We start from the raw sequence: 27,548 nt of genomic DNA on the forward strand, positions 1-27,548 counted from the left end.
CAGATTTCTTTGAGCTTCGCTTTATATGTCAAGTAGATACCATGAATTCATCCAACTCCTCTCCACAAAACCTTCCCTTAAATGCATTTTGATGAAGTTCTTGTAAGAACAAGAAAAACTTCTCCTGACGTGAAAGTAACTGTGATTCTCCAAGAGCTCTGCATTCACTCCTTGGGAGCAAACAAATATGACTACAGCTATATGATGGTAGTGGTAAGGAGTAAGTAATAAACTGGAACAAAAATGTCATTTTAAAGAAGAAAGAAAGCTTATTTTCAGAAAATCCCAAACCTAATGTGTTTGTCTGTACAAATATATTTTTTCTGTTATAGTCAAATGTATATTTGAATTTGTTTCCAAATAAATTACATTTTTATCTTTTAAAAGATAATTGTGCAAGCTGTGCAATTATTTCCCAAAAATGCACATTTTCACACACAAGACAAACACGAGTCTAGTTACATCACCAATTTTCACTACTAGATCATACTATGTGTTAACAGTTATAAAATCTCAGGGACGAATATGATCTTCCAGTCCTGTGCAATGTTTATATCAGTGAGGTCCCACTCCATTACCAAGACTCAGATGAGCCATAACAATACAAATAGCGATTGATAGCAATAAAAATATATACCTTCCCAAGGAGACACTAGAAAGGAAACGTGCTAACTTACAGCAAAGCTGAGTAACTTCCCACTCCATCACCCACCGTTCCATTAGATAACCTCTACACAATCAACAAAGAAATATCCTATCATGGTGTTGATATTCTGCTGGCACAGCTCCGGTGAACAGCAGCAGCATCTCCTTGGGGAGGTTATGATCCAACATTACAGCAATAATGTGATCAGCCTCAGTGACTGACCACCCTGAGCTCACAAACACTTAACTAATGTGGTGGGCTGAGCAGCTCCTGCACCCTCCCCGCTGTGGGCTGTCAAACACATTTAGCTGCAAGAAAGCAAGTGCCAATCCCGTAACCCAGCTGCCAGTGCATACCACTGCAATGTCATTAGATCACATGAACCAGCACCCTCAGAGGTGGTCTGCCTCTGAGCAAGGCGCCACCATCCAGACTGCCATCTTCACCAGCTGTTAACTACTGTCCTTTATCATTCCCACCAAGTGATATGTAAATCTACAAGAACTCCTGAGCTTTTACTCCAAGACTGACTGGGTAAAGGTATAATGATAGCTTACTACTCCGCAGTAACATTCCCAATTGTCCTCCACTCAATCTACTAACATCCCACTGGTCATCTTGGTTACTTACTGCTACCTTTTATTTGAAGTCCCCTAGGTTTGTCAGATTGAGGTCATTAAGGAGGATTGAAAGCAGCACTGCTCTGACACTAACAGCCAGATGCTGAGGCTTCAGATTGAACAAATTCAATGCAAGCCTAACACAAGTCTTGATAGCATTCATTCCTTTTCAGATCAATGGAAAATGGCTGTTACAGAAATTGCACATTCAAACATCATAGTTTTCAGCTTTGGCAGACTTTACTGAAATAAATAAGGTTCAGATTCATATGCGTTTTGCATCTTATGAGCTGTGCTGGATTTCTGTTGTGAGCAAACTGACTCACAGAGCTGGCGCTTTGCTAAATTCTGAAGGTTTCACTCCAAACCTTTTGAATCCCCTGGAGATGACTTAACCACTGTATTACCTCTTCTCTATCTCTAAGAAAGCTCAGTCTTGCCTTAATTTAACCTACAGCATTCACAAAACAGAAAGCCCTAGTTAGCTGCTTCTCAGTATTTTAGGTTGACATACAAATATATTAACACACAGGCACTCCTATCTTAAAGCAGATTTGGTCAAGTGTTACCTTAGGACCAAAAAAGCTGTTTCCCCATGAGCTTCAGAAAGCATCTTGAAATATTTGTGAGTGATAAACACAAAATAAACACTAAAGATAAACATACTGCTGATGGTTTTGTAACACTCACCGAGTACTTTCATAAAAGAAACTTTACAACCTTAAAGTTCTCTATAATCTATTTTTGACAAACTCAACCTGTATCTATATAGTATCTCAATTTTCTTCTTTTGAAGGGAAATTTTAAATTTTGAGAACTTGAATGTCAAAATCTTTCTTACTTCCTAATTTCCAGAAAATTATCCAGATGCTGTCTGTCTGGAGTTATGCTCCGTTACAACATACATAAACACAGGGTCAGGTATGCTTTTTAAATAAAACATGCCACCATTTTCTACTGAGGACAAAACTTGAAGAATTTTAACTCAAATGAAAAGTTGCTCCTAATTAGCAAAGTCCAAGTCTGATGCTATTCAACATTCTTATGAGTATTTTTGGGAACTACAAAAGCTCAGGGAAGAACTGAAACATGGAAGAGGATGAGCACTCAGTGCAATTCTCACTTCGATTCCACGTCAGAAAAGAACAAATGCAATCCTCAGATGTATAGAAAGGATTCAGAGAACAAACATACCTCTTCTCCTTAGTAAGGTATTAGCTACACATATACTGGACTAACTTAAAGTTCCAATTGCCTGTTTCTTTTTGGCGATACTGAAAATTTAGTGGGAATGCAATACTGAAAATTTAGTGAGAATTACAATATCGTCTCAAGGTTGTATGAAAACTCTGCACTGAAGGTAAGCAGCTCATTTTGTTAGCAGATGAAAGGCAATAGACAGGTGACTTGACTAAGAAGAAAAAAAATCACCTCAGGCAGAAATTGTCATGTCCTTAGGGCTATTTCCTGAAGGAGAAACAAGCACAAACAGAAACACTGCTGGAATTTAAAACCAAACACCAAATATGAAGTCAGGAACACATTTTTAATCACAGAAGGAATTAATTAATAAAATTAATCACTAAGGAAATGTTAAAGTCCTCTTCATGCCTTCACATCCAGCCTGGATGCCTTCTCAAAGGACACCCATGAGCCAGATGCAAACTGTGGAGTTGAGCAAACAGGAGTTTTATATTCCAGCACTTATTCACGAGGTCAGCTTACACAAACTGTGCTTTTAGCCTTAAACTCTACAAATTTGCTCATCCAGCCAAATGCTAATCAGAATGATGGAGCTGTAAGCACTTTGGATAGGATCTCTTCCCTAACATCAAGCCATCCAGAAATTTGTTGTCCAATCTACAGTAGCTTCTGTCAGTGCTAGCTCTTTCAGAAGCGTCCTCTTGCAGTCTGTTAGTCTGTCCCTCTCCCCCTACAAGGTAAGAAAGATGCCCCGAAGTCTACACTGTCAGCAAGACAAATCCATTTCATTACACTATATTAGGCTATTAAAGACAAAAACAACAACTGGTTACTCAGATGCTGGGAATTAAATCCCAGTTTGGTTTAAGCCAAGGGGAGATTTGCCTTTAACTTCAGCAAACGTAGGACTTGGATCCCAACAGTGAGTTACCGGTACGGCAGTAGCACCTAACAACCTTCTAGCCAACCACGAAATCACAGAATCATTAAGGCTGGAAAAGATCATCTAGTTCAACTATCAATTCATCAGCACCTGCTAATCATGTCACTCACTGCCACAAATGCCCACGAGCCCTTGGTGAAGGGGATCCCTTCACCAAGGAGCACGCAGTCTAAGACAAGGAACAGCGGAGAGGTAACCAAGGGTACAGGAGAGGAGAGAAAAGCAGCCAGAGTTCCTGCAGACAAAGGAAAACTGTGAAAACAACTGAAAGGAAGACAAGGAGATTCCTCAGAGGTTTACAGAGCATCTCTCCCAAATGCACAAGGTCAATTCACCTTACAAGGCGTAATACGTTAAAGCAAAAATAGTACTTCACTGTCATGCAAGTCCAATCTCTTTTTCAGTGCTAGACTTAAATATTTAACATGTACAGCAGAGCACAGTTAAACTGAAGTGCTTCCTGATAGAAAATAATTCACAGCAGTGAACATATGTATACACACACACACACACACACACACACACACACACAGGGGTATTGCAGTGGGGCAGCTCATTTTCTGATGCGCTATCACTGTAGCCCAGATTTCCAGCGCAATTGCTACAAAAGATTTTCTTAAACTAATTAAAAAACAACAACAAAACACCAACCAGAGAAGCCCTGTGATTTCTTTTGTCAACTGTTTCTCGCTTTAGTGAACTAATTTCTATCATAACTTACAAACTAAATACAATTTTAAATGCCTTTGCATATATAAAAACCACCAGCAAATAGATGTTTTCTCTTCCAAAATAATCCCATGCTCATTTGATGCTACTGTAGTCTCTGAATACAAACCAAAGAAATATTTGGAAAGCCTAGACAGCTGTACATGGTGCAGTTCTCCTCATGTTCACTTTGAACACTCAGGAAAATAAAGCCTGGTGATTGGAAATAGATGACAGAGCCACTGAAAAGAAAAACAAGAAATCCAGAAACCAAGGCAACACAGCAGGAAATACAGACAGATAACACATACCTGTAGGCAACTATCTATAGTTTAGAACTGCATAATAAATATTTCTTAATCATTAGAGGTAATTTTATAGGCCAGATACAGGGCATTACAAGTTTGAAAAAAGATGCACAATCCTTAGGCCAGAAGAGATGACTGAACCAAGGTCTAGAACCTGAAGTTTTGGGTCTTTTGGTTTCTTTTTGTTTGCTTGTTTTTCCTTCCCCCAGCTGGTTAGCAGTCACAGCATACCTGGTTTTGAGCGCATGTTTTGATTCCAATCCTTGTGTTACGGGATACTGAGAAAATATAAACAAAACTCAATAAAAACACAGTTTTTCATTGAGTCTTTTCAAGCTACAAATGTATTTTGTGTTTTTGCTCTCTCTCCGCTCAGTTTTTCAGAGACTGGAAAGCAATGCAGACAATACAGCAAACACTGCTGAAATACTAGCAAACCTGAGATTACAAAGACCAACCTGTAATCCTATGATTTCTTCTAAACAATATTTAGCCAAACTTGCTGCAATGGAAATGAAGACAAGGTGAATTCACATTCAGTTCAAGCCTTCAGTTTAAGTAGTGTCTTTATAGTCCCCACTGACATTTCAGTCTAAACAAGAATTTGGAAGAATAATCACATTTCACATTTCTGTTTGCAGACCAAAGCCTTGTGAAGACCATGAAAGCCTTGTGCATGTAAACAAGACATAAGGGCAGGACTTGAGTTTCAGGCTTTGCTATAGAGTAGCTTAAAACTTCAATTAAGGACTCATGAGACAAAGCCATAAACTGGCAGTGCCACTTCTATTAAAACTATCCTGTATAATCAACAATTATTATTTTAATAAAAATGCATATTAATTTGATAGAAGAAAACAGTCTCCTAACCATATTCTCCATTAAATCAGAGCTTCTAGGACAGAGATTTGCACCAGGGTAAGAACTCTCTAACTACCTGTGGTCAATGACCCACCTTTTGCAGAAATCATGATGATTAACCAGCCTATGCTACTCTGCAGGTAAGTTTTACTACCTTTGTTTCTACCCACCTATATATATTAAACACGTAGTAATATAACACACAGTATAGAAAGCTGGTAGATAGAAATTGTACTATTTTGTGGCTATAACAGACTTTTCATCCCAAAGCATCTCTTTTAATGTTATTCTCATCCACTGTCACCAGTCCTCCCTTCAGAAAAGAGGAGTGACAAAAACTGACGTTTTAGGTTTTCATGCTCAGCATTTCACAATAAATCCACTGGAAACAATTAAAAGAAAAAAAAAAAAAGAAAGAAAAAAAGAAAAAAGAATCCTGAAGACTTTTCTAAATGTGTCTCCCAAGCAGCTGCCATTAGAAACTCAGCCATGCTGAGTTCACCACTTCTCACACACGCTCAGCCAAAAGGACTCCAGAAGCCCAGTTCCTACCTCAGGCATATTTCCACAGCTGAGGTACTAAAATGACAGAAACGCAGGAAGAGCATTATTTGAAACCTCAACAAAACTGAGAAGATTCTGATATCTTTCAGGACACACCAGCAAAAGCAGCACATTTACCCACAGCCGAGAGAAGCACTACTCGTGGCCTGGCAGCTCCTACAGTTCTCAAGCTTGCACGTGGAATATTTCTGACCACACTGAAAATGATTTCAAGCTACATTTGTAAAAATATATTCAAAAGAATTGAAACATTCTTTCTCAAGGTGAGCACAAGCCAGAACCCTAAAGAGATCCCTCAGCTAGTGATCACCAGGCTGCTCTACATGCATCCCATCCAGCTAACCCCCTGCTGCAAACAAAACCGAGGACAACTTTCCTTAGATTCCCTCTCTTCCTCTCTTGGAGAGAAACTGTCCTTTGCAGGCAGTAATAAAGGAGTACAGCCTTTTCAGGAGCACGCAGCCTCAGCAGCCTTCCCTGCAAGGGATAGCAAAACTCACAACACTGCATTAGTACAAGCCCATTTTCACCTGCATGAGAAGCTAATGCAGAGGGATGCTCCCTGCCATTACAGCATCATTAAGGAGCTTGCATCCAGCAGAGGAGCAGAGCAGGTAGCTAGGAGTTAGCTTGTCTTATTTCTTGACTGCAAACAAGGCAGGATTGTTTATTTAATTATTAAAGCTCCCTGCAGCATCAAAAACCTCTAGAATAAACACAGCAGACCCCAATTTGAAGCACATCCTTCATTACAGCTCCTGTGCCATCAGCTGCCCTATACCAACCTGACCCAGCCCTCAGGGACACAAGGCTGAATCAGAAAGAGTCTCTAATGGTCTCAGATACTGCTGTGCATTTATTTAGCATAGAATAGAAGCATCCAGATCAAAGGAGTAACAGCCAACTCCAGTGTGAAAGCTCAGACAGAGAAATAGCTCCTGGAATACTGATTAAGATCAATCTGTAACTTTTCAGCCAATTCAGAGCCCATGTGGCTTTTCTGTTATAACCATGGAACATCCCCATCCCTCAAGGCCTGCCTCCTTTCCCTTCTACTTTTCTCTCTCATCTGATCCTACAGCTATGCCAAACCTATTAAAAAAAAAAAAAAAAAGAAAGAAAAGAATATCCTATATCCTAAAGAGAATATTTCTCTTTTCCTCGTAATATTACTAAAACACTATGACTGAAGACTTTAGACTTTGCTTGTCATCACATGTTCTCCAAAAATGCATTAAGGAGCAATCAGGCCATCAGTAGTGGGCAATGTAATGGGAAGAAAAGGAGAGAAGATCAATAGGTAAAGGCAATAATCCCTTATTCCGGTAAGACAACAACAGGAATAATTTATATGACTGCAGGCTTAATCATCCCTGTTCTCACACTATGGGATTTCAGGGACAGCAAGAATACCTGGTCTCCTTGGACTGCTGTAAATTCATTCCTGCAAACCTAAATTGCACAGAAAATCTGGGTCAGCCTGGCTTCCTTAAAATGTTTCAAACCAGCCTCTTATCTGCCTCAGGTGTTCTCTTTAGGAAAATGTACCATCAAAATTGTATGGCTCTCTAGACTTCAATTCATCAGAAAGACAGATAGCCCACACCTAACATCACCCCAATGGCTTTACTTCCCGACAGGCTTTTAATGTTGCACCTGTACCCACCATCAGATTTCATATATGCATGTAGAAATATTCCCCAGATCATCTCATTGTATGTTTGACACTAAAAGCTGTCAATTTATGCAATACTGAATCCCATATGAATTAAAAATGAGCTTCTTCATGACTGTCTGTGTGTACCTATAATAAACTACTTAAAAATTCCGAGCTTGTGGGAATGTGAGCGTAATTCATAAATTATGAACAAGGCTTCTTTAAGCAGGGGTAATTATTATAGGTATACAGCACTATGCAGAAATGTAATATTTGCACAGAAATACCTTACAAAAACGTCAATATCACCATCTCTGAAGTTTTCAAGAAACGTGTGGACGTGGCACTGAGGAACATGGGTTAGTGGCATGGTAGTGAAGTGATGGTTGAACTAAATGACCTTAGAGAGTCTTTTCCAACCTTTATGATTCTATGCTTAACATTTTATGCAATTATGGCCAAAATAAACCAAAAAAAAGTTACAGAAGATATAATTCATATTATACTTTGAAATGAATAATAAGTGCAAGCTCTTTTTCTCGCTGCTTTCTCAAACTACTTCGTACTTCCATTACAAAGTTAAAAACTGCCTTCTCTGAATGACATGGATATGTAGATAAAATTGAGACAGTATCTAGGAAATAAAACAGGCTTCCACTGAAATTGAAAGGAAAGGCTGCAAGCTATTTTGAATTGTTTTAATCTCAATTGATTAAGCTGTTTTATTTCAGCCAGTTAGAGATGCAAGTTTAGTTTCTACATCACAAAGTTATTGTGATCACAAATGAAGTGATTGCTGAAAATAGACTTACATTTGTGGTTTGAGAAGCATCTCATCTAATTCCCAATGATGCTTGTATACTTATATAAATCCCTACACACAGGCACAGAGAGGACAGGAGAGCTGCTGTTTATTTGTTGTTGGCTGCTTTTGAGGGAAAGAGTTGATAACATCATCTTACACTCTACACCCATGTTATATGGTAAAAAAAAGGCGCAGGATAAAAACACATGTTAGTAGTCATTTTAAAAACCATTTATACACTGGCCAACCAGTGAGAAAATTTTGCAGCTGGAGCTCTTTAATGCTGGTATTACAAGAACCAGCATTGCCAGTCTTGCTTGTCTCTGGCCCTGGCAGGTTGCTGTTCACAGATGCTGTAGATCGCTGTGTGCAGACATGACACATGCAACCCTGAGCAGCTTGGTGGTAAGAATGTACATTTTAGGGGACCTACTTTTCCATGAGTATCTTTTTAACCTCTTAATGTTGACTGTTACTGTGAGATTAGAGTTCTGCATACACAGAAGGTTCCTTATCTGGATTATACACATTACTGGACAAAGTCAAGAAAGAAATAAGAAATCCAGTACATTCCATCAAAAGTATAGTCAAACAAAGACTGCGACCTTGAGCACTGAGACGAAACTAACAAAGCCAAATTAATGTGCTCATCCAGCATCTACGTTCCAGTTCTAGCTAGCTCAGGATGTTGTCCACAGGGTTACTAATTCTAGTACTGGATAAATCTGATGTGCAGCCTTCCTTTGTGGGGTGCTTATCCTGGAAACCTGATCTCTTGCTTTGCTTTCCTTTACTTTATGAAAGCATCAAGGTAATTCAAATAGAGAAGGAAAGATCCTCCACCACTACACCCAAAGTTTCAAAGTCAGTTTTAAGAACTCATTTACTTAGAGTCACAGGATCACAGAATGATTGAAGCTAAAAGAGCCCTTTGAAGGCCATCTGATACATCCCCCTGCTCAAGAAAGGGCACCAAGAGCAGATTTCCCAGGAATATGTGCTAACTGCATATTGCTTTAAATAGTCTTGTTTCTATACAACTGCTAAGGGAACTTTAGTCTATTTGAGACCTTTAGGGGTAAAGTAGGTCTCTTAAGAGCATACTCTTTCACTTATTTGCTTCTGTAGTCAGCAAGTCAAATGGATTTCAGACACAAATTTATCTTTCATAAACGACACAACATAAAAGTTACTTAGCAGCTCCTCCTCCAGATTGCACAACTTAAAATTAGGCCTTCTTAATGAGTATTTTCATAGTAATACTCTTTATAGATGTTATAGAAAGAGTCTTGCTGTACAGTGTTTCTGCTGATCTCTTAAATCAAGTTGTTGAACAGATTCTGAAAGATGCACTGCAACAAATGAGTAGGTGATTAACCTGGGAACCGGTGTGCCCACATTTCATTCTTTGGTCAGTCAAGTATTTGACTGTCACACTTAGAGTGACTGGTAATTCAAACAGCTTGTTCACTGGGATTTCTCCAGTATATCAGACCAAATTTCCAGCTAAAATTCACAAAAAGCTACAACTTTTAGATCAGCTGTGAGGACCAGTTTCTTCTCTTACCTATTCCAACATAAGGGGCTTTCTGGCTTATAAAAGCTGACATTCCCTTTTCACTCCATGCTGCACCAGTGCAAAAGCTCCATAACCCAGCTAAAGTATAACTACCATGAAAGAAAATCTTTCTGCAAACAAATCCCAAATGTGAAAAACTCCACAAAAACGTGGATTCCTACTGACATCTATAGAATATCTCAGAACTTGCAACAGGGTGCTTGAGAAAGGAACTTGATTTTAAGCCTCATTAGGATGCATTTGAGCATGGAAAGTGGGAAGTTTAGTATCATAAATTTAGACTTAGCTATGCATAAGAAACAAGAGGCAGCAAGTCTTAGCCCATTTCCTATGAGCAATTAAAGTTTCACCTGTTCTGATAACTTAGAATCTGTTGGCAAATTATGACCAAGTTTCACTGAGATATAAAGACTGTGAATGTGATTAATCTTTCCTACCAGCTCTGTAAAAGTAGTTAGCTAGAAACAAACTAGCAGGGAACTGGCACAAAGCAATATGGACCTTCTCCCCAAAGGTTTCTCAGAAGATTATAGACCTGGTTCTGGAAGCTGCTTTGAATTTGTCACACCCACTGAGGCCATACAGGCTCCCATGGATCTGCTCAGCTTTCAAAGCAGAAATCACTTCACCCTTACAATATGCAGACAACACTGAATGGAAACAGCATAATTATTTCTCAACCATCAAATCCCCTTCTTCAATTGTTTATTCTAGAATTGAGTTGCTTCTTCCCTCAGAGGAGAAAGTAGCATAGTAGTGAACCATCCTGTTCAATACTAGAAAGAGTGAACCCATCATCAGAAGTAACCACCTTGGCACCAAATCTACAAAAAAAGTAAACAGAATGCTAATTGCCTTCTTTGTCTTCTTGAAAAAAAAAAAGAAAAAAAAAAAGAAAATAAAAAGGAATAATTTGATGAAAATAGATGTCTTTATATCTCATAACAGCATCATACAAAATACCAAACTACTAACTATAGATCACATCTGACTCAGAAGACAGAGCACTGACCATTGAGTCATCAGCACCTGCATTCTACTGCCAGGTCCTCCCATCAAAACACCCTGTAGTTCTGGGAAAATTGTAATGACAGTTGCTATTAGAGTTGTATGAATTAACACTACAGAGGGCCAAATCTTCTGTTAGCATAATTTAGGAGTGCTGCAGCAGCAGAGAATTCAGATCATAATTCACACAGTGTTGTCATGTAGCCCAATCTGTTTATAAAAAATAATTTGAAAAAATACTTTCTGTACCTGGCTCTGCATACCTTATGAGAACAGATAAAATCTAACTTTATATTAGTACCAGTGGCTTTGGCTGTAGGCCACAGTGTGTTCCTTATAGTAACATGCTAGTCACCAGAAGAGGTTTCGATGATAGCAAGGTTAAAACAGTGAAACTGTTCTGTAATTGCTATGGTTACCATAGCATAGAAATAGAACAGAGATTGAAAAATAAGTTCTGAAATGACTATCTTCTTCATTAGTAATAATCTGCTGAGGCTGCCTTGCATTCTTGCTTGCTTACTGGAAGCACAGTACTCTAGAAGCATGAATTATGATGTGACGTTCCCAATCACACTCATCTTTACCATCATGTCACCAGCTTCTTGAATAAATCAGATTTACATTTATTGAATGAGTATGTTTTTTTATTATTATGGAACAAATTGGAAGGACAAAGTATGTTTTGGATACCTAGCCTTAAGTTCAGGAGTCACTATTACCTTTTTTAGAAGAATTCTGACACAAGCTACAAAGAAAGTTGTAGCTTTCTTAAGGCCTGTGCATATGGAGAAGAAGATGGACAGAAGGAGCCTCCAGACTCCCATGAGCCATGTGGACAGGCAAACAATGTTACAGGCCTTCTTTCACTATCATACACCAGGTTCATTTAAAGAGCAACCTGTATGGTAGATGCCACTATGCCACTCCTACTGAGACAGCAGTAAGGACAGCCGTAAGAACAGCTGCTGAAGGAGTGCAAAGCAACCAAATGCTTTATCCTTCCTTTAGGCCCAATCTGCTTGCATGGATTCTAAGCTACTACCACCTCAAAGATGACATCTGCAGACAAGAGCCCACCTCTTGTGGCTACTGGGATCACCCTGCAGCAGGGTACCAGGGTACTCATCACAGCTTGCTCTATTCAGCAACACCACACACACTAAGTGAACTGAGTGCAAAGCAATAGAGGATCATTGGTTTGCTTTGCATGACCTTGCTTTTTTTTCCTTTAGAATAGATGGCTGAAACGCACTTGGTATTGAGAATGGTCTTTAACAGAAGGAGGGTCAGTTGCATAAGACCTCCATGCTGCAACAGAACATACAAAAAGCAGTAAGGTATCAGGCAATTCAGTTGCAGGAATTTCCATCACTGCCTAGATAAATGAAGCTAAAGGTTTGTGACAGCTGCTTGTGTTTTGATTATCTCTTTCAGGGTCTCTGAGTTCAAAACCACATTCTATAGAAGCAACTGGCAGAAAGAAATTATTTCTAATAACCCATCCATATCAGAGGCCCCATTATTATTATTAATTACTCATATTGCCATAGGACCTCATTGTCCCAGCCAAGAAAAGACGCTCACTGTATTGCACTCCATACAAACAGGCAGGAAAGGGCAGGCCTTGCCCCACAGAACTTGCTGCCTACAAGAACCCAGGCCAAGCTCCACATTAGCTACTGCCAGTTCTGCAAGAAGTCTAATTTAGTGCTGAAGCCTGATTATGGCAGGCCTGAGCTCTCAGCCCACTACAAAGGTCATGCCTCACAGACATTTCCCACATACCACCATGACAAAGGGCAGCCCACGTGTCCGGCCCTCTACAATAACCCGTGCCATATAACCTTCCCACATACGGCAATGACAACAAAGCATCACTCTGTGGTGAGAGCACTGGAGGAGGAGAGGCATGGAGCATCCCTTACAGAGGGAGCTGGCTGGAATTGATCTCCTCCTGCAAGAACAATTGAAAATCAGGAAAGAACAAAAAACTGCAGCTGAGAGGAGTTGTGTTTTGGAAAGGAATGAGTGGGAAGGAGTAGGCTGCTACAAGCATGACAAAGGCAGCCCAAAATGGCCAGCAGCCAAAGGAGGAAGAAGAAGCAGAAGAGCAGAAGTGAAAGAGCAGCTGGGAGGAGAGACAGGGTCACACCTGGGGATGTCAGGTACCCTGAGTGTGCGCTGGGACAAGGACTGGGAGTGGTGGGAGGGTGAAGGAGCAGCCCCACAAGTCAATAGGGTACCAGTGAGGAGCTGCTGACTGTCTCTAATGACAAGGGCTTTCTCACCGAAACACTGACAACTAACTCATTAAGAAACCTAACGGGTTTCTGTAGGTTTTTAATCCTCATTTTTCCTTCAGTTTTGATTGTATCACAGTAGCAAAACTACCAGCACAATCATTCTTAACTGGCCTTATTGGTCTCACTGGCACCAGTGCAAGCTACTGCACAAGCTGGCCAGTGAGAACAAGGCTGCTGTTTTCTCTGGCTTTCTGGTTGATCAATCTTTTCACACGGATGAATTTTTAAAAGATAAATGATTGGATTACAGCTGAGAAAATCTCTATTCTCTTTGTTATTTAGCCATAGATTTCTTATGCAGTTATGGAACAACCTGTCTCTGCATGGCTTCTGGGCCTCCATTTACTCTCATCTGTAAATTCCCCTTATTTTTCCTTAATAGCAAATCCCCAACAAGATTGTCTATTTCCACAGTCAAATCTCTAACCTTTCATTTATATGCTTGAATTCATTGTGCCAGGCATCCCAGAGTCCCCAGGTACTACCGGCAGGCAATAAATAACAATTTATTCCACCCCACTGAGATCTAGTGGACAAAACAGCAGCTCATGAAGCAAGCAGTATTTTGATTTTTCAGAACGTTTCCACTTTGACAGAGCGCTGCCTGTTCTTTCTTAGCATAGCAATTTATTTTTTCATGTTTACTAACAAAATTCTTTTTCAATTACTACAGATCTCTTTATGTTGATGCATTATCTCATCATTACTACTTATATCTCATCCCTTTTGCCTGTCTGACACACACACTTCACTCCTGGTGAGGACCCCCACTGGTGTCAGCCTCATCGGGCGTCCATCCATCCCTCCGGCAGCACCATGCTGACTCACTGCTTCTGCCCTTCCCTTGCTCCCTCCAGCACCAGGAAACATTGCCATTCACACAGCTACAGCTCTCTACGTAGCACAAAGCACTGGGCTGCAAGCTCTGAAAAAAAGTTGCTTATCAGATTCTGGATTGCTTTCTGTTAAAATAAATAGTGCATTGAAATAGAGGCCTCTCATTCTTAACCTATGGCATTCCAAAGGAAACAGCTGAAGAACCTGCCAGGAGTAAGTCTCTCTGATGGGTTTTTGGGGCAGAATTCCAGTTTCCATTTTTTAAACACAAGTTTTCAGTGTGGAATAATTAGCAATTAATTACACAGCAAGTGGATCCTTGAATAACAGCAAGAAACTACCCATACCTAGCCCTGCCTGAACTGATAGAGAAACCAGGGGCTCTCCCTCAAAAAGAATCTTGCTACTAAGGGATTGTTACAGCACACAAAGCATATACAGCACAATTTTCAACTGCAGTACTTACTGCTTGCTATACCCAGGGAAGGACTTATTTATACCCAAAGAAGGCTTACATGCTCACTTTCAATTTAAGGCTCTTCTCATCATTCTAACCTGATATAAAAGCAAAAAAACAACACAGGAATGACTCTGAATCTGTATAATGTCAGCCCAAGGAACAGTGACTGAAGTATTTTTCAAACAGCAACTGTCAAAGCTGACTCAAGTTGTCATTTCATTTCCTGATCTTGAATACATTCCAGAACTCTAGAGCAAGCAAGAAGGCAAAAAAAGAAAATCACAAATCTCACAAATCATAAAGCAGTGTTAAGTAGATTGCAATATAAAGAAATAAATAAATTAATGCAGGGGCCTAAAGGTGCATCCTGGAATCTACCCAAATGGCATCTGTAATTTCAAAGTAATTGAGTAAAAAGATGCCACAGGTCTCAGTACAAACCTGCTCAGCCTGCTTAATAAAGAACCAACTGTGTTTTCCACGATAACAGAAGTACAGATTTGATGGTGCAAACTTCTGCGTACCTGAGTTTGATACTTCACTTCTATCACTTCAATGTGTTGGGGTTTTTTTTTTTAGGAATAAGAAGCATCAAAGAATACATAGCATCACTGTAACTTCAAATTCAGCACATTTGAAAAATGTTATCAGTCACCAATGTTGTTCCAAGTCTTGCTCCTATTTTTACACAGTTGAGCTTACAGTATGTTAAGGGAAAGTTATGTTATCACCAGATGGCCAGCACCAGCCTAAACTGGCAGAGAAAGTAAGAACTTACCTAATGCCCAAGAAACTGAATTACCAGATGTCCAAAGATCTGAACTCCTAACAAACCTTGTGTGCCTTCATCCCTCTTAGATACAAAGACATACCATACAAAGGCATACCAGTTGTACTATCACTTCTCTTACATGTAATCATATACCATACACATTATTTTAAAAGTTCCCTTCTGATCATATCTTTACATTTCACTTCAAAACACTGCGACTAAGGATCCAGATTTCTGACAAGTTTTATGGATTCGTAACTAATCGATCTAGTGCCCATTTTTAGCTCACTGCAGATATAAGGTGCGTGTCAGCAGAAAAATTCATTTCTTCAGGTTTCTGCCTGGTTGTTTTGTTGGGTTTTTTTTGGTTAGCATTTTGGTTTTATTTTACCTTGCCCTTAACGCATTCGGAGCTAGCCAAGTGCACACACATGATCAGTTATTGATCCTGGGTTATAACAATTCATTAAGATTCAAGAATAGGATCACAGAACCATAGAATCATAAAACGGTTGAGCTGGAAGGGACCTCAAAGCTTACCCAGTTCCAACCCCCTGCTATGGGCAAGGCTGCCGCCCAGCAGATCAGACTGCCCAGGACCCTCATCAGCCTAGCCTTAAGTACCTCCAGGGATTGGGAACCTACAACTTCTCCAGGCAGCCTGTGCCAGTGCCTCACCACCTTCTGAGTAAAAAATTTCCACCCAACGTCCAACCTCTTTTAGTTCAAAACCATTCCCCCTTGTCCTATCACTACCAGATCATACAAAATGTCATTCACCATCTTGTTGATATGCTCCCTTTAAGTACCAAATGGCTGCAGTGAGGCATTCCCAGAAGCTTCTCTTCTCCTCTCTGAACAAACCCAGCTCCCTCAGCCTTTCTTTGCACGAGAGATGCTCTAGCCCTCTAAGCATCATTGTGGCCCACATATTGGAGACCTAGTATTTATAACTATTCCAGTTCTCCCTGCTTTAGTGGGAGGTAATGTGAATTCTGAGTTTATAAGACTGAGATTTTTTATCAATGATATTTTGATGGCAGAGCTTTTGGCCAGCTGGTGGTGGGCACAGGCTCAAAATTATTGCTTTATTTTACCCTTGTCTTCAAGTCATACCTACTATAAATGATCCTGAGGTGCAATTCCAAACATAGGTATATTGCTAGACATACTTCACAAGAGATACTTCAATAAAATTTCCCTATTATTTCCCTATTTATCAGTAGGTGAGAATCACAGGCACCAGTAAGAAAAGGAATGAATGCAAATATTCCCCTCAGCTAGACTCAGACCAACTCTGCATGTTTGCTATCATTGTACAGAAACCTGGTTTTATCCAGAACAGTGTGACTTTTTAAAAAGATTTTAAAAGCTTTGTGAGGTATTCTGGGAAAGAAAAACTTTTCCCACCCACTTGAAAAGAACTTGTCTTTATTAAAGCTACAAATTATACAAAGTACAAGTACAAGCTATTGAGAGCAAATGTTTTATTCAAGTTGGGCAATAATTGTTAAGGATCCTGGATTAGTCATCAAACTAAGAACCAGATGCTGCATCTTCACAGAGGTTTTAACCCAAATGTGAACTCTCCATGTACCCATACCTACAGACATACCTAATTCTCTCTAATTTTCTTAACACTGGAGTGCCAAAGGTTGAATTCTCTGTCTTGCTAAAAATCTGAAGCCAGGTCTTAGAATCTGGCATCCTGCATCTTGCCATGAGGATGTGAGTAGAGAAGACTCCAGTTCTGAGCAAGACTAAATCCAAATCATGCTGTGTTCATGTCTGGCCAAAAGCCAAACTTATATAAATAAATTATTCCACCACGCCACCAGTTCTGTTTGCCTGACCCAAATTCCTACCTACACTCTTAAATTCTTGGAATATTCTGAGTTGTAAAGGACCTCCAATAGTCCTCACCTGGTTCAACCCCCCTGCAGTGAACAGGGACACACACAGGTAGATCAGGATGCTCTGAGCCCCTCCAGACTCATCCTGAGTGTCTCCAAGGATGGGGCATTCACCACCTCTCTGGGCAACCTGTGCCAGTGCCTCACCACCCTTACTATAAAAACCTTCTTTGTATGTAACCTCCTCTTTTCTAGTTTGAAACCACTTCCCCTTGTCCTATCACAACACATCCTGCTAAAGAGTGTCCTCTTCCTTCTTACAGCTCCCCCTCAGACACTAAAAGTCTGCTCCCACCTCTACCAGTCTGTCCTCATAGGAGAGGTGTTCCACCACTATGATCATTTTTCTGGCTCCCCTCTGGATGCACTCCAACAGGCCCACATCTCTCCTGCACTGAGGACTCCACATCTGGATGCAGTACTCCAGGTGAGGTCTCACCAGGGCAGAGCAAAGGGGCAGGATCACCTCCTTCAACCTGCTGGCCACATTTCGTTTAATGCAGCCCAGGATATGGTTGGTTTTCTGGGCTGCAAGAGCACACTGCTGGCTCATGCCCAGCTTGCCATTCACCAATAACCCCAAGTCCTTTTCAGCAGGGCTGTGCTCCATCCTTACACCCCCAGCCTGTACCAACAGTGGGGGTTGCCATGACCCAGGAGCAAGACCTTGCACTTGGATTTATTGAACCTCATGAGGTTCACCTGGGCTACTGCTCAAGCCTGCCTGGGTCTCTCTGAATGACATCCCATCTCACAGGTGTGTCGACCACACCACACAGGTTTGGTTCCAATCCCCCTGCTATAGCAGCAATACCTCCCACTAGACCAGTTGCTCCAAGCCCCTGTAACTACTTACAATGAATAGGAGCTGGTTCTCCTCCTCCACGTATCCAAAACAGAAGTTAAAACTGCTGCTGTTAACAGCTTTCAACCTCCCTCCATGGAAGTAAGCATCAGTCAGTGGTGAGAGCATGTTACAGTTCATTCTCAGCGCAGTGACATTTAAACAGATTCAGAATAACCAGGGAAACCAAGGAAAGGCTGCGCAGGGTTGGCTAACCTTCTCAGAGTGGATGCTGAATGCAGAACATTGCTCCTGCCACGTGCCATCTACGATTTCTGAGAGCACAAAATTAAAAATAAACAAATAGATTAAAAAAAAAAAAAAAAGGAACAGGAAGGAGGAATGGAGTTTGGAGTTTGTATAATTCAATTGAAATGACCCCTGATGTGACTGACTGAAGTGAAAGGTGACTAACTGGTAACTGAGGACTTCTTTCTACCAATTGGTTAAGCACAGTGTTATATGCATTAATCCTAGCAGTGGAAACCTACCTACTGCACAGATGGGTTTCACATAGCCATACAGCATGGGGACAAATTAAATGTGATTAAAGGAGAAAGAAAGAAGGAAAAGGTATGGCATGGCTGTGTGGGTAAATGGTTCTACTCCCAGCCCTGATTACAAGTACTTGAGTGCACTTCTAATCTCACTGTGCATCAGTTTTCTTAAATAAATAACCCCAGAAACCAAACAATGAGGAAAAAAAGAAGAAAAAAAAAAAAGAAAAAAAAATAGATTTGCTGTTTGCAAAACATTAGGAAAAGATATCCTCCCATGCACTCCATCAGCCAATCAATTTTAAAATTGCCTTAGAAGTCATCTTTCCAAGGATCGGTTTAATGGCGAGGCTGTTACAAAGCAGAACAGACAAATCTGCTGTTTCATTTTCAGCCTGTATTAAAATAACATTTCTAAGTGTTTTTATGATTCTCTCATGTCATTGCAATACCAGGACACAGTATGGAAGGTCTAGTCTGCCACATTTCTTACATTCACAGATTGAAAAAAAGGGTTTTATATATATACATAAAAAAGTCAGTCTCTTGTGGGGCGCAAATCTACAGTAATTAAGATGTAGGGCAGAGACTGAAAAGGGGAAGATAGAAAAGAGCATAAACCATCATGGACTGGAGATGAACGCTGCACCAGAATAAGCAGCAGAAAATGAAAGGCTGCAGACAGAGTGGGAGGAATCACAGGAGATATGCAGAAAATGGGAATGGACCAATCTTCCTCTTAGCAAAAGCCTTTTCGCATTGATATTCTTAGCAAATGATATAATATAATAAACTAAAGGTTTAGGACAGAAATCTGCTTTTTCCTTTAAGTTTGTTGTTAAATTTTGATACTGAAAGACATTCAGAAATGTAAATATTAGAATCATGATATCTTTATTAAATAAAACTCTCCACAGGGAAGCACAGTTCCCATTAAAGCACTAACCTGCAGTCTAGCTCAGTTCCTACCTGCTTACTTCAGCTTTGGGCACCTGCCCTTGCAGAGATGTGTTTTTTACCTTTGGAATAGTCCTAATGGCATCCATCTGTATCTGGTCTGTACTGTGGACTGCCTTTACAGGACAGTATGAAAAATTGCTGTTTTATCCTCATAGTCATCTGCTGCTAGCAATGCAAGCATGAATAAAGGGACAAAGGGAACATTCATAGCAATTCCTCTAAATTAAGGATATGTCCTCTCTCTTCCCCCGTAAAATACGATGTTGTGAAGTTCTGAAGGAAATGAAGAAAGATGAAAGAAATGAAAGTCATGCCACAAATGCAAGGCAGTTCAACAGAAATGAATGCATGCTTTTCATCTCTGCCATTATAAATTAAAATCACCGAAAAAATGGATTGTATAGAATTGTACTGAATTAAACATTACCCTCTCAGGTATCACACAAATTGGGAAGGGAAATCCATGGCAAGGCCAACTTCTCAGCAAAGCCTTACAGTATCACAGAACTATGAGAGATGCAGAAGCACAAGTGATTCCTATTTCATTTCCATTGTCCATATGCTGAACAAGACACCAATGCAAAAACGTAACAGAAAAATGAGGTACTCAAATGGACACATTTGAGCTTGAGAAATTGATTTTTTTTAGAATCCCTTAATGCAGAAAAAAATATATATATGAGAACTTGCATCTAATTCTTCCAAGTGGCAATTAATTGCGCAAGGTATGTAGAAACTGTCCAGGTGCAAATTTAGTCTATGCATCTGACTTAGTGCTCCTCATTTTACCTTGATGAATGCTCATAAATTACTGTTTTATGCCAAATGTTATTTTCTCCAGCACTGTTTTTCCCCAGTTGCATTTTCCATAAAGCCAGGTGTTAAGTCTGACTCCTGTTCTGCTTATAGACTGCATTCACACACATCACAAAAAGAAAAATCTACACCGCAATACAGAAGGGAAGGAAAAATATTTCACATAAAGGAGGGTGAAAAGATGGTAGTGAATTATTTTTTTAAATTAATTACAAAGGACTTAATTCCAAACAGATGCAGACCTTTAGATTAAAGTCTGTTCAGCGGCCATCATTCTACATTCTCAAATCTTAAACAGGAAGTATTTCACAATAACAATGCCTGGCTCCCCCATTAACACTGCAATCAGTCATTTTAGATTCGGTACTAATTCAATATTTTATAGAAAATCTAAGGAAAATTAACTTTTCCATGACATAAAATCCAACTCCTAGTTATCTCAGAATTCAACACGTAGGTGCTACAATTGAAATCCTCAGATAAAAGAGGGATTCCTTAAAAATTTCTTAGAAGAATGAAAGTAAGAAAGCAATTTAACTATGAGGAGAAAATAAAATGAACTCTATTTAGATTTATTTTGGTAGTATGTGAGCTGCAACTGTTTAAAGCTATCATTGTTTAAGGATTGGCTAACAAATTACATGTTTATCTGTACTGGCTCATAAGGACACAATGCAATTAGTGAGAGGAACTGGCAATACAGGTCCCTCTGACAAAAAGAAAAGAAAAAAAAAAGATCATCTACATTTTTCTTTGCATGCTGCCAAAGCTCCAGCAATTTCCCATAACATTATTTCAGCTGCTTACGTTTTCTGTAGGCTAATGCACAGGATACATTTCCTTTTAGAGGAAACCATCCTACCATAATTTGATGAGCATCTCTTTTAACATCAGTACTTGTTTACGCAGCTCATTCTGTTCCCCTGCTTCTTTGGCATTCATTCCTATCCCCACACTGACTTTTGGCTGTGCGGGTTTAGCAACTTACAGGAACGTATTGTGAACCATATCATGTCTGATAATGAAAACCAGTCTGATAACCCAGTCTGGTTACGGATAGCATCCGACCCCTTCTCTGTTATTTTTAATTGAGGTCGGTATAAACATTTGCATATCTGAGAGTCAGAACAGGGGTAGGAATGACAAAGGGAAACGCAGGGCTGTCCTGCTGAGAGAAAAGCACATCAAAACGCTCCCTCACTAACACGAGGTCAATGCAGGCTCAATGACAACCAGAAGTGAAATTCAGGCATGGAGCGAGGCTATGTATCTGCTAATGGTCACTATTTCCAGGCAGCATGCTGTTATGTGTTGGGTAATGCACAGTAAGCTGCTGCTGGGATTGAACTGGGTACAGTGGGCACTCCCAGAGAATTTGCGTGTTCCAGGCCCACTGCTGCCTACTTCCTTTCTCATCCAGTCCCACCTCCTGCTCAAAGCAGGGTCAGTTCTGAGCTGAGGAGACAGCACAACCTCTCTGGGCAGCCCGTGCCACTTTCTGGCCTCATGGGAAAACAGCTCCTCTTGTAATCCAGCCCGAGCCTCTCTAGTTTCAACCACTGCCACTTCTCTTGTCCTCCCGCTGCACCACGCTGTGAAGAGGCTGGCTCTGTCTTCTCAGGAATGCCCTTGCAGGACTGGGCAGGTTGCTGCAGAGTTCCTCAGAGCCCTCTCTCCTCCAGGCTGAGCAGGCCCTGCTCCCTCAGTCTCTCCTCACAGCTCTTGCAGTCCTCTGCTGAACTCAGGCCATTTTGTTGCAGGCCTGCGCTTAGAAGGAAAGCACGGAGTAATGGATGAAGAGCTGGAGGAGCACCCAAAGCTTTGTCTGATTTTGCTGTGCCCTTGTGGGTGGCACTGTGTGAGCAGGCTCCAAAGGGCTGAGATGAGGGTGATGTGTTGGGAATGCTCAGCCTCATTCCACGTACGCTGTTGCCAAAATATATATTGAGATGGCATCAGTTCACAGCTCCCAAGTTACATATTTGGGACATGTTCATCTCTGGGTTGAATTCAGAACATCCCATTGGGATTTATGAGCCACTCTGCACTTTCCTAAGCAACCTGTGCAGCAGACAGGTGTGTGGAGGGATCACCTATTTAACAGGGCTGTTTCTGGGACAAGGAGCCTCCCTTCTGCTGTTCTTCAGATCCAGAAAGCCTCATTGAAGGCAGAGAAGAAACTGCAAGCAGAGGGCTTTGGAGAAGAGTCAGTCAGTTGAGGCAGCACTGTGTCAGGAGAGTGAGGAGATGGAGTTTGGGTCATGAAAGTGGTGCAGGGAAGAGCAGAACAAACAGCACAGAAGCTGCTAGACATAGCTTCAGCTCTACTCACCCAAGGCTCTTTCCAGTCACAAACAAAGAATTATTTGTGGAAGCCACATTACTAAACTAAGGACTTAATAGCCATTGATGCAACACCTCTGTGAGGTAAGGAAAATACAAATTTAGGATCTGCAGAAGACAGCCCCGCTTACCACTAGTCCGGTTTCCAATACTTTACCAAGGATACTTGGGTTTCAAATACTAGGGACCCCAGCCTGCCCCCTCAACATAAAAAATCAGATAGCCAGCTCTATCCATAATCCAGAGAAGTTTGATCCCCTAGAATAAAATGTATAAAACCCAAGAAGCTGAGAAACTGTTTAAATTAGTCAGACAGGGAGTCAAGGAGAGGCCCTTCAGCATCTGTTTAGCTGCTATGTCCATAATTTGATTTCCAAAAAGAAATCTCTGCTTAGGGTTTCCCAGGCCTAAATGCCTCATAGAGTTGGCCACCAAAGCTGCTTTCAATCCCATTGTATCATGACTGTAGGTGACTGATATTTCTCCCCTCTAAAAACATTGCAGGCCCCTACTACACAGCAACTAATCATAGAAGCACAGGATGGCTGAGGTTGGAAAATCATCTTGTCCAGCCCCTCGCTCAAGCAGGGCAGCTAAGCAGGTTGCCCAGCAAAGCCATGAAGACTTTCTACACGTCATTAAAAGAATAAAAAACTAACAGCAGAGATTGTACTTATAGCAAATGCAATATAAATACAAATATGAAAAATGCTGAAAAATGGTTTCCACAAAATATGCTGGTAATGAAATCCCCACCCCAGTAAAGCAGGTTACCTTTATGCACATGACTGTTTTTCTCTGAACTCTTATTAACTGCATGTTTAAAAGGCACATTTGCTAAAAAACGTTTTGAACAAGAACTCTAAAACTACAGCAATTTTACTGCAGAGACAAAATACCACCAGCTTGAGATATAATTAAACAAGGCATGGAAACATCATTGTCGGAGTGAAAAATGAAGAATAAATAAATAAGTCTGCAGAAAATAATGAAGCTTTAAAATAAGAATGCCTTTTTCAACATGAGTCCGACAATCTTGTTTGACTGCAGGACCACCAGACCACCACTGCTCCATCTCGTAACACTGAAGGCTGCTATAGTCAACAGAACACAATGAACCTTTCCACATTCCTACTGTTCATTTCATTTTAAAAAACAGAAGGTTAATAGCTGATAGATGTTTTGCATCTTTTCTGAACAGCTTACACATGTAATAACTGCTCTGTTTTGGAAGAAGCCCTTGTTAGGTCACTGTTGAAAATTTCAGCCCCAAAACATCCAAATCTTAGGCTAAAGGAGAAACATGTGAAGAAACAACAAGAAACAGCAGAGGTTACTAGAACAATTCATGTTGCATGGTGGGTAGCATATATTCTATATACAAAATTAATATTTGATGTAATGTATTGCAATTTGCTTTCACATTCTATAATGCTCTTATGTTCCCATCTCACTCTCCAGCAATGGAAATTATGGTATAGCTGTAGTTCTGTATTGCAGCCTATATGGAAAAATCCCCACTGAAGTACACTTGAGTTTTGAACTGCAAAAGAATGGAGAAGAAGACTTCAGACCCTAGATGTCTAAGCCATGGCAAAGTAAGAAAAGACAGGAAGCAACAAATACAATGAGCTCCTTAGAACAGAACACAAGAATCTAATAATAAAATAATGTAAAAATGAAGACTTGCCTCGATAAAAAGAAAATAGGATAAGATTTGACTCTGGTAAATGAATGTGTTCAGAGAAAGTCTGCACAAGAAGAGCTAATAGTCTTAACCATAGTTCTGCCCACACCATCGCACCTACTGTTTCTCTTGAATGGATGAGCCATTTGTTTCAGTACACACTTGAGACCTCATTTCATAGAATCACAGAATGTTTGGGGTTGGAGGGGACCATAAATCCTATCTAGTTCCAACTTCCAGCCGTGGGCAGGGCTACCATCCAGCAGCTCAGGCTGCCCAGGCCCCATCCAACCAGGGCTTGAATGCCTCCAGGCATGGGGCACCACAGGTTCTCTGGGCATCCACAACTTCCACACTTCATTTTGACTTCAGAGATGCTGTAGATGTAGAGAAGCCAGGGTGGAAGTACAAATCCTCACAGTGAGGATTGTGACTATACGAGGCAAGTTGCTGGCTCCTATGCAGTCACAGTGCTCTGATGTCCCCATTTGCAGGCCACAGCCTGGGGTATCACCTGCAGTGCCATCTGGAGATAACACATATAGACTTTCTCCACACATTCTGAAGGAATCCTTAATAAAAAAGCTGGCTTTGGGTTGCTTCTGTCAGTTTACTTGAGAGCTTTCAGACAGAACCCTACAACCCAAAAATCTGCATCCCCAAACCAGCTCAGACCAAATCCTGCCTCACTAATGTCATCATAGGCATCATTTGCTTCTGCTCACAGACAGGAATCTGATCTGCACTTAAAGAACAGTCATAAAGTTGGTGTTAACAGAGAAGATTAGAAAATACTTTATAGTGACAGGAAGGGATATGAGCAAATTCTCCATTGCAGGGCTGCATGTGTGACAAGAATCAGTGCAGTTTCTCCTATCAAGAAAGAACAAATCTTCTGGAGAATACAGGGAGGACAAATGCCCCATCTGCAGTGATGGAGATCTCTGGAACTGAAAGCCCACACCCTGACCTGGAAACAGGAGTAGCTGCTCTCTGGCTTGGCATCAGGCAAGCTACAAGAATTTTGCTCTTCCCTTTTCCATAGATATCTCCGTATCCATGCTGCGCTTGGCACAGCATGAAGGCACAGCCCTGTGGGACAGCTGCAGAGCACACAATCCCATTGACTTCAAGGGGAAGTAAACAGGAAGAGAATTTGTGCCCATCTTTGATTTCAATTAACCATGTTGACTAATCCCTCTAGCTTCTGAATTCACTCTCAGTTCCCTGTACTACCCCTTCTACCTGTGGCCATGTGCACCGATGTGTCATCCATTCCATTAGTGCCTTCATGTCCCTGCCAGTTGCATATCTCCATCCGTGGACTATTGATTTCAAAGTCCCAAGCCTACTGCATAGACTCAGCAGATAGGGAGGCAGTTATCAAGTTGAATAGGTTTTCCTGAAAATTAGCTTTCTTCTTCTTTAACACGTAATTTTTAAATTCTTGTGGTCCATGGGGTAACCCTGTAGCATAACATATTTACCTGCAAGTAAAGCGAAACCTTCATTTTATTTAAAATGTTTCCAGAAGTGCAGCAAAGCTGATGGTCTAAAGAATACTTGTATCTGATCTAAATTCACTGAGTGATTTCCCTCAATTCCCTCCACATACGGAACGTGGTCCTGATCACTGAGTGAAGAGAATTTCTGCATGTTATATACAGTGAGATGTTTTTGCAGAACAAAACATTCCTTTTAAATCTGGGGGAAAATAATCTGTTCAGTACTTTCCCTTCCCTATTTGAAAGAGGGAATCCTTTACATTCTAATACCACACAGAAGCACTCTGCAGTGTAGGGCTATCAGTGCTGTAAATGTATGCACATACCCCTTCTGGGATCCCATGTGTGTGCACAGCCTCAACCTCAGGTTATTTCCCTTCATGATGAACACAAGAGGAGTGATGATATGTCAGTCATGTCCAACAGAGCCAAAAGGTGCCGTATAGCACTCACCTACCGTGTGCTCTGGATGCTACAAAATCACATTTGGAAGCCCAACTCCAACCAGTCCTCGTATCAAACATTTCTCCTTTCAGCATGACGCAGAACTTTAATTTCCACTGAGTGGGGGTGACCTCAAGACTACTTTCTCTGCCCGGATGGCAGCGATTCCCCTGGCTGCCGGAACGAAACCAGCCTATAAATAACTTCAGAAGGAATCGTCTCCCTTCCCAGGCACTGCAGACAGCTGTTTACACGGCTCCCACGTCCGAGCGTTAGCTCAGCGCTCGGCTCCGCGCGGTTTGATTTCCCCTTCTCAGCATCCGCAGCCGACGCAGCCGTGCCCCGAGCTCCCCCCGGGGCGCAGATGTCTGCCGCCACGAGCCGGAGCTCCGTCTTTAGCCCCGGCTACAGCCGAGCCCCGCTCCCCTCCCGGCGGCTCCCCGCAGCTTCCGTGGCCCGCACGTCGGCTCGCCCACCCGCGGCGGGCCGGAGCGGGGCTCCCCCGTCACTGACACGCGTGGGCAGCCCCGCAGCCGGCGGGGAGAGACAAAAGCCCGGGCCGGCTCACCTCCTTCAGCTGCTCCAGCTCCTGCTTGAGGCCGTCATACTCCGCCTCCAGCTCGTCGTACTGCTGCTTGAGGGTGAGCTTCTCCTCCAGCACCACCAGCCCATATTCCGCCGCCTGGATCTTCTCGTGGGTCGTCTCGGAGAGCTCCCGGGTCAGCCGCTCGATTTCGCTCTTGTAATGGTCCGCGCCCTGCAGCACCTCCTCCGCAGCCATAGCCCCGCCGGCTCTGCCGCGCACCGCGTCGCCGCGCCGCCGAAGCAGCGAGGGGGCGGGCGCGGCCGAGGGGCGGCACCGGCACCGCCGACCTGAGGATGGGGACGGGGATGCGGGCGGAGATGGGGCCGCCGAGCGCCGCCCCGCCGCAGTCGCGCCCCCAGCTCCGCCGCCGCTCTCGCCTCCCCCGGCCCTGCGGCGGCCCCGAGGCCCGCAGGAGGCCGGGGCGGCGATTGGGGCGGGCGGGAGTGCGCGTCGGTGCGGCGGCTCCCGGGAAGCTGCCGGCCCCCCCGCCCCCACAGCGCGGTCCCTCCCCTGCGCTCTTCAAGATGACGGCGGCCTGTCGGGTTCGGTCCCGTCCGCCGGCCCGGAACGAGGTGGGGATGCGGAGCGATGGGAGCCCTCTCACTTGGCTCAGCGGGTTGTGGTGACGACCGCGGCACCGCGGCGATGTTAAAAATAGAACAGGAGATGCGGTCCA

The 27,548-nt window shown here is 41.9% G+C and overlaps 1 protein-coding gene across 6 annotated transcripts in view; it reads right to left on the reverse strand.

The window, feature by feature from the left end:
• BICD1 (BICD cargo adaptor 1) overlaps window positions 1-27,135 on the reverse strand; it is a 176,232-nt gene extending 149,097 nt beyond the window's left edge. For all 6 annotated transcript variants that reach the window (XM_048934322.1, XM_048934318.1, XM_048934319.1 and 3 more), the window contains exon 1: window positions 26,855-27,135. In XM_048934322.1, coding sequence (XP_048790279.1) covers window positions 26,855-27,067 — 213 coding nt within the window. In that variant the 5' untranslated portion in view covers window positions 27,068-27,135. The remainder of the gene's footprint in view (window positions 1-26,854) is intronic.
• Between the last annotated feature and the right edge of the window lie 413 nt (window positions 27,136-27,548).

The sequence above is a fragment of the Lagopus muta genome, chromosome 1 (assembly GCF_023343835.1).
Source record: "Lagopus muta isolate bLagMut1 chromosome 1, bLagMut1 primary, whole genome shotgun sequence".
Lineage (NCBI taxonomy): Eukaryota > Metazoa > Chordata > Aves > Galliformes > Phasianidae > Lagopus > Lagopus muta.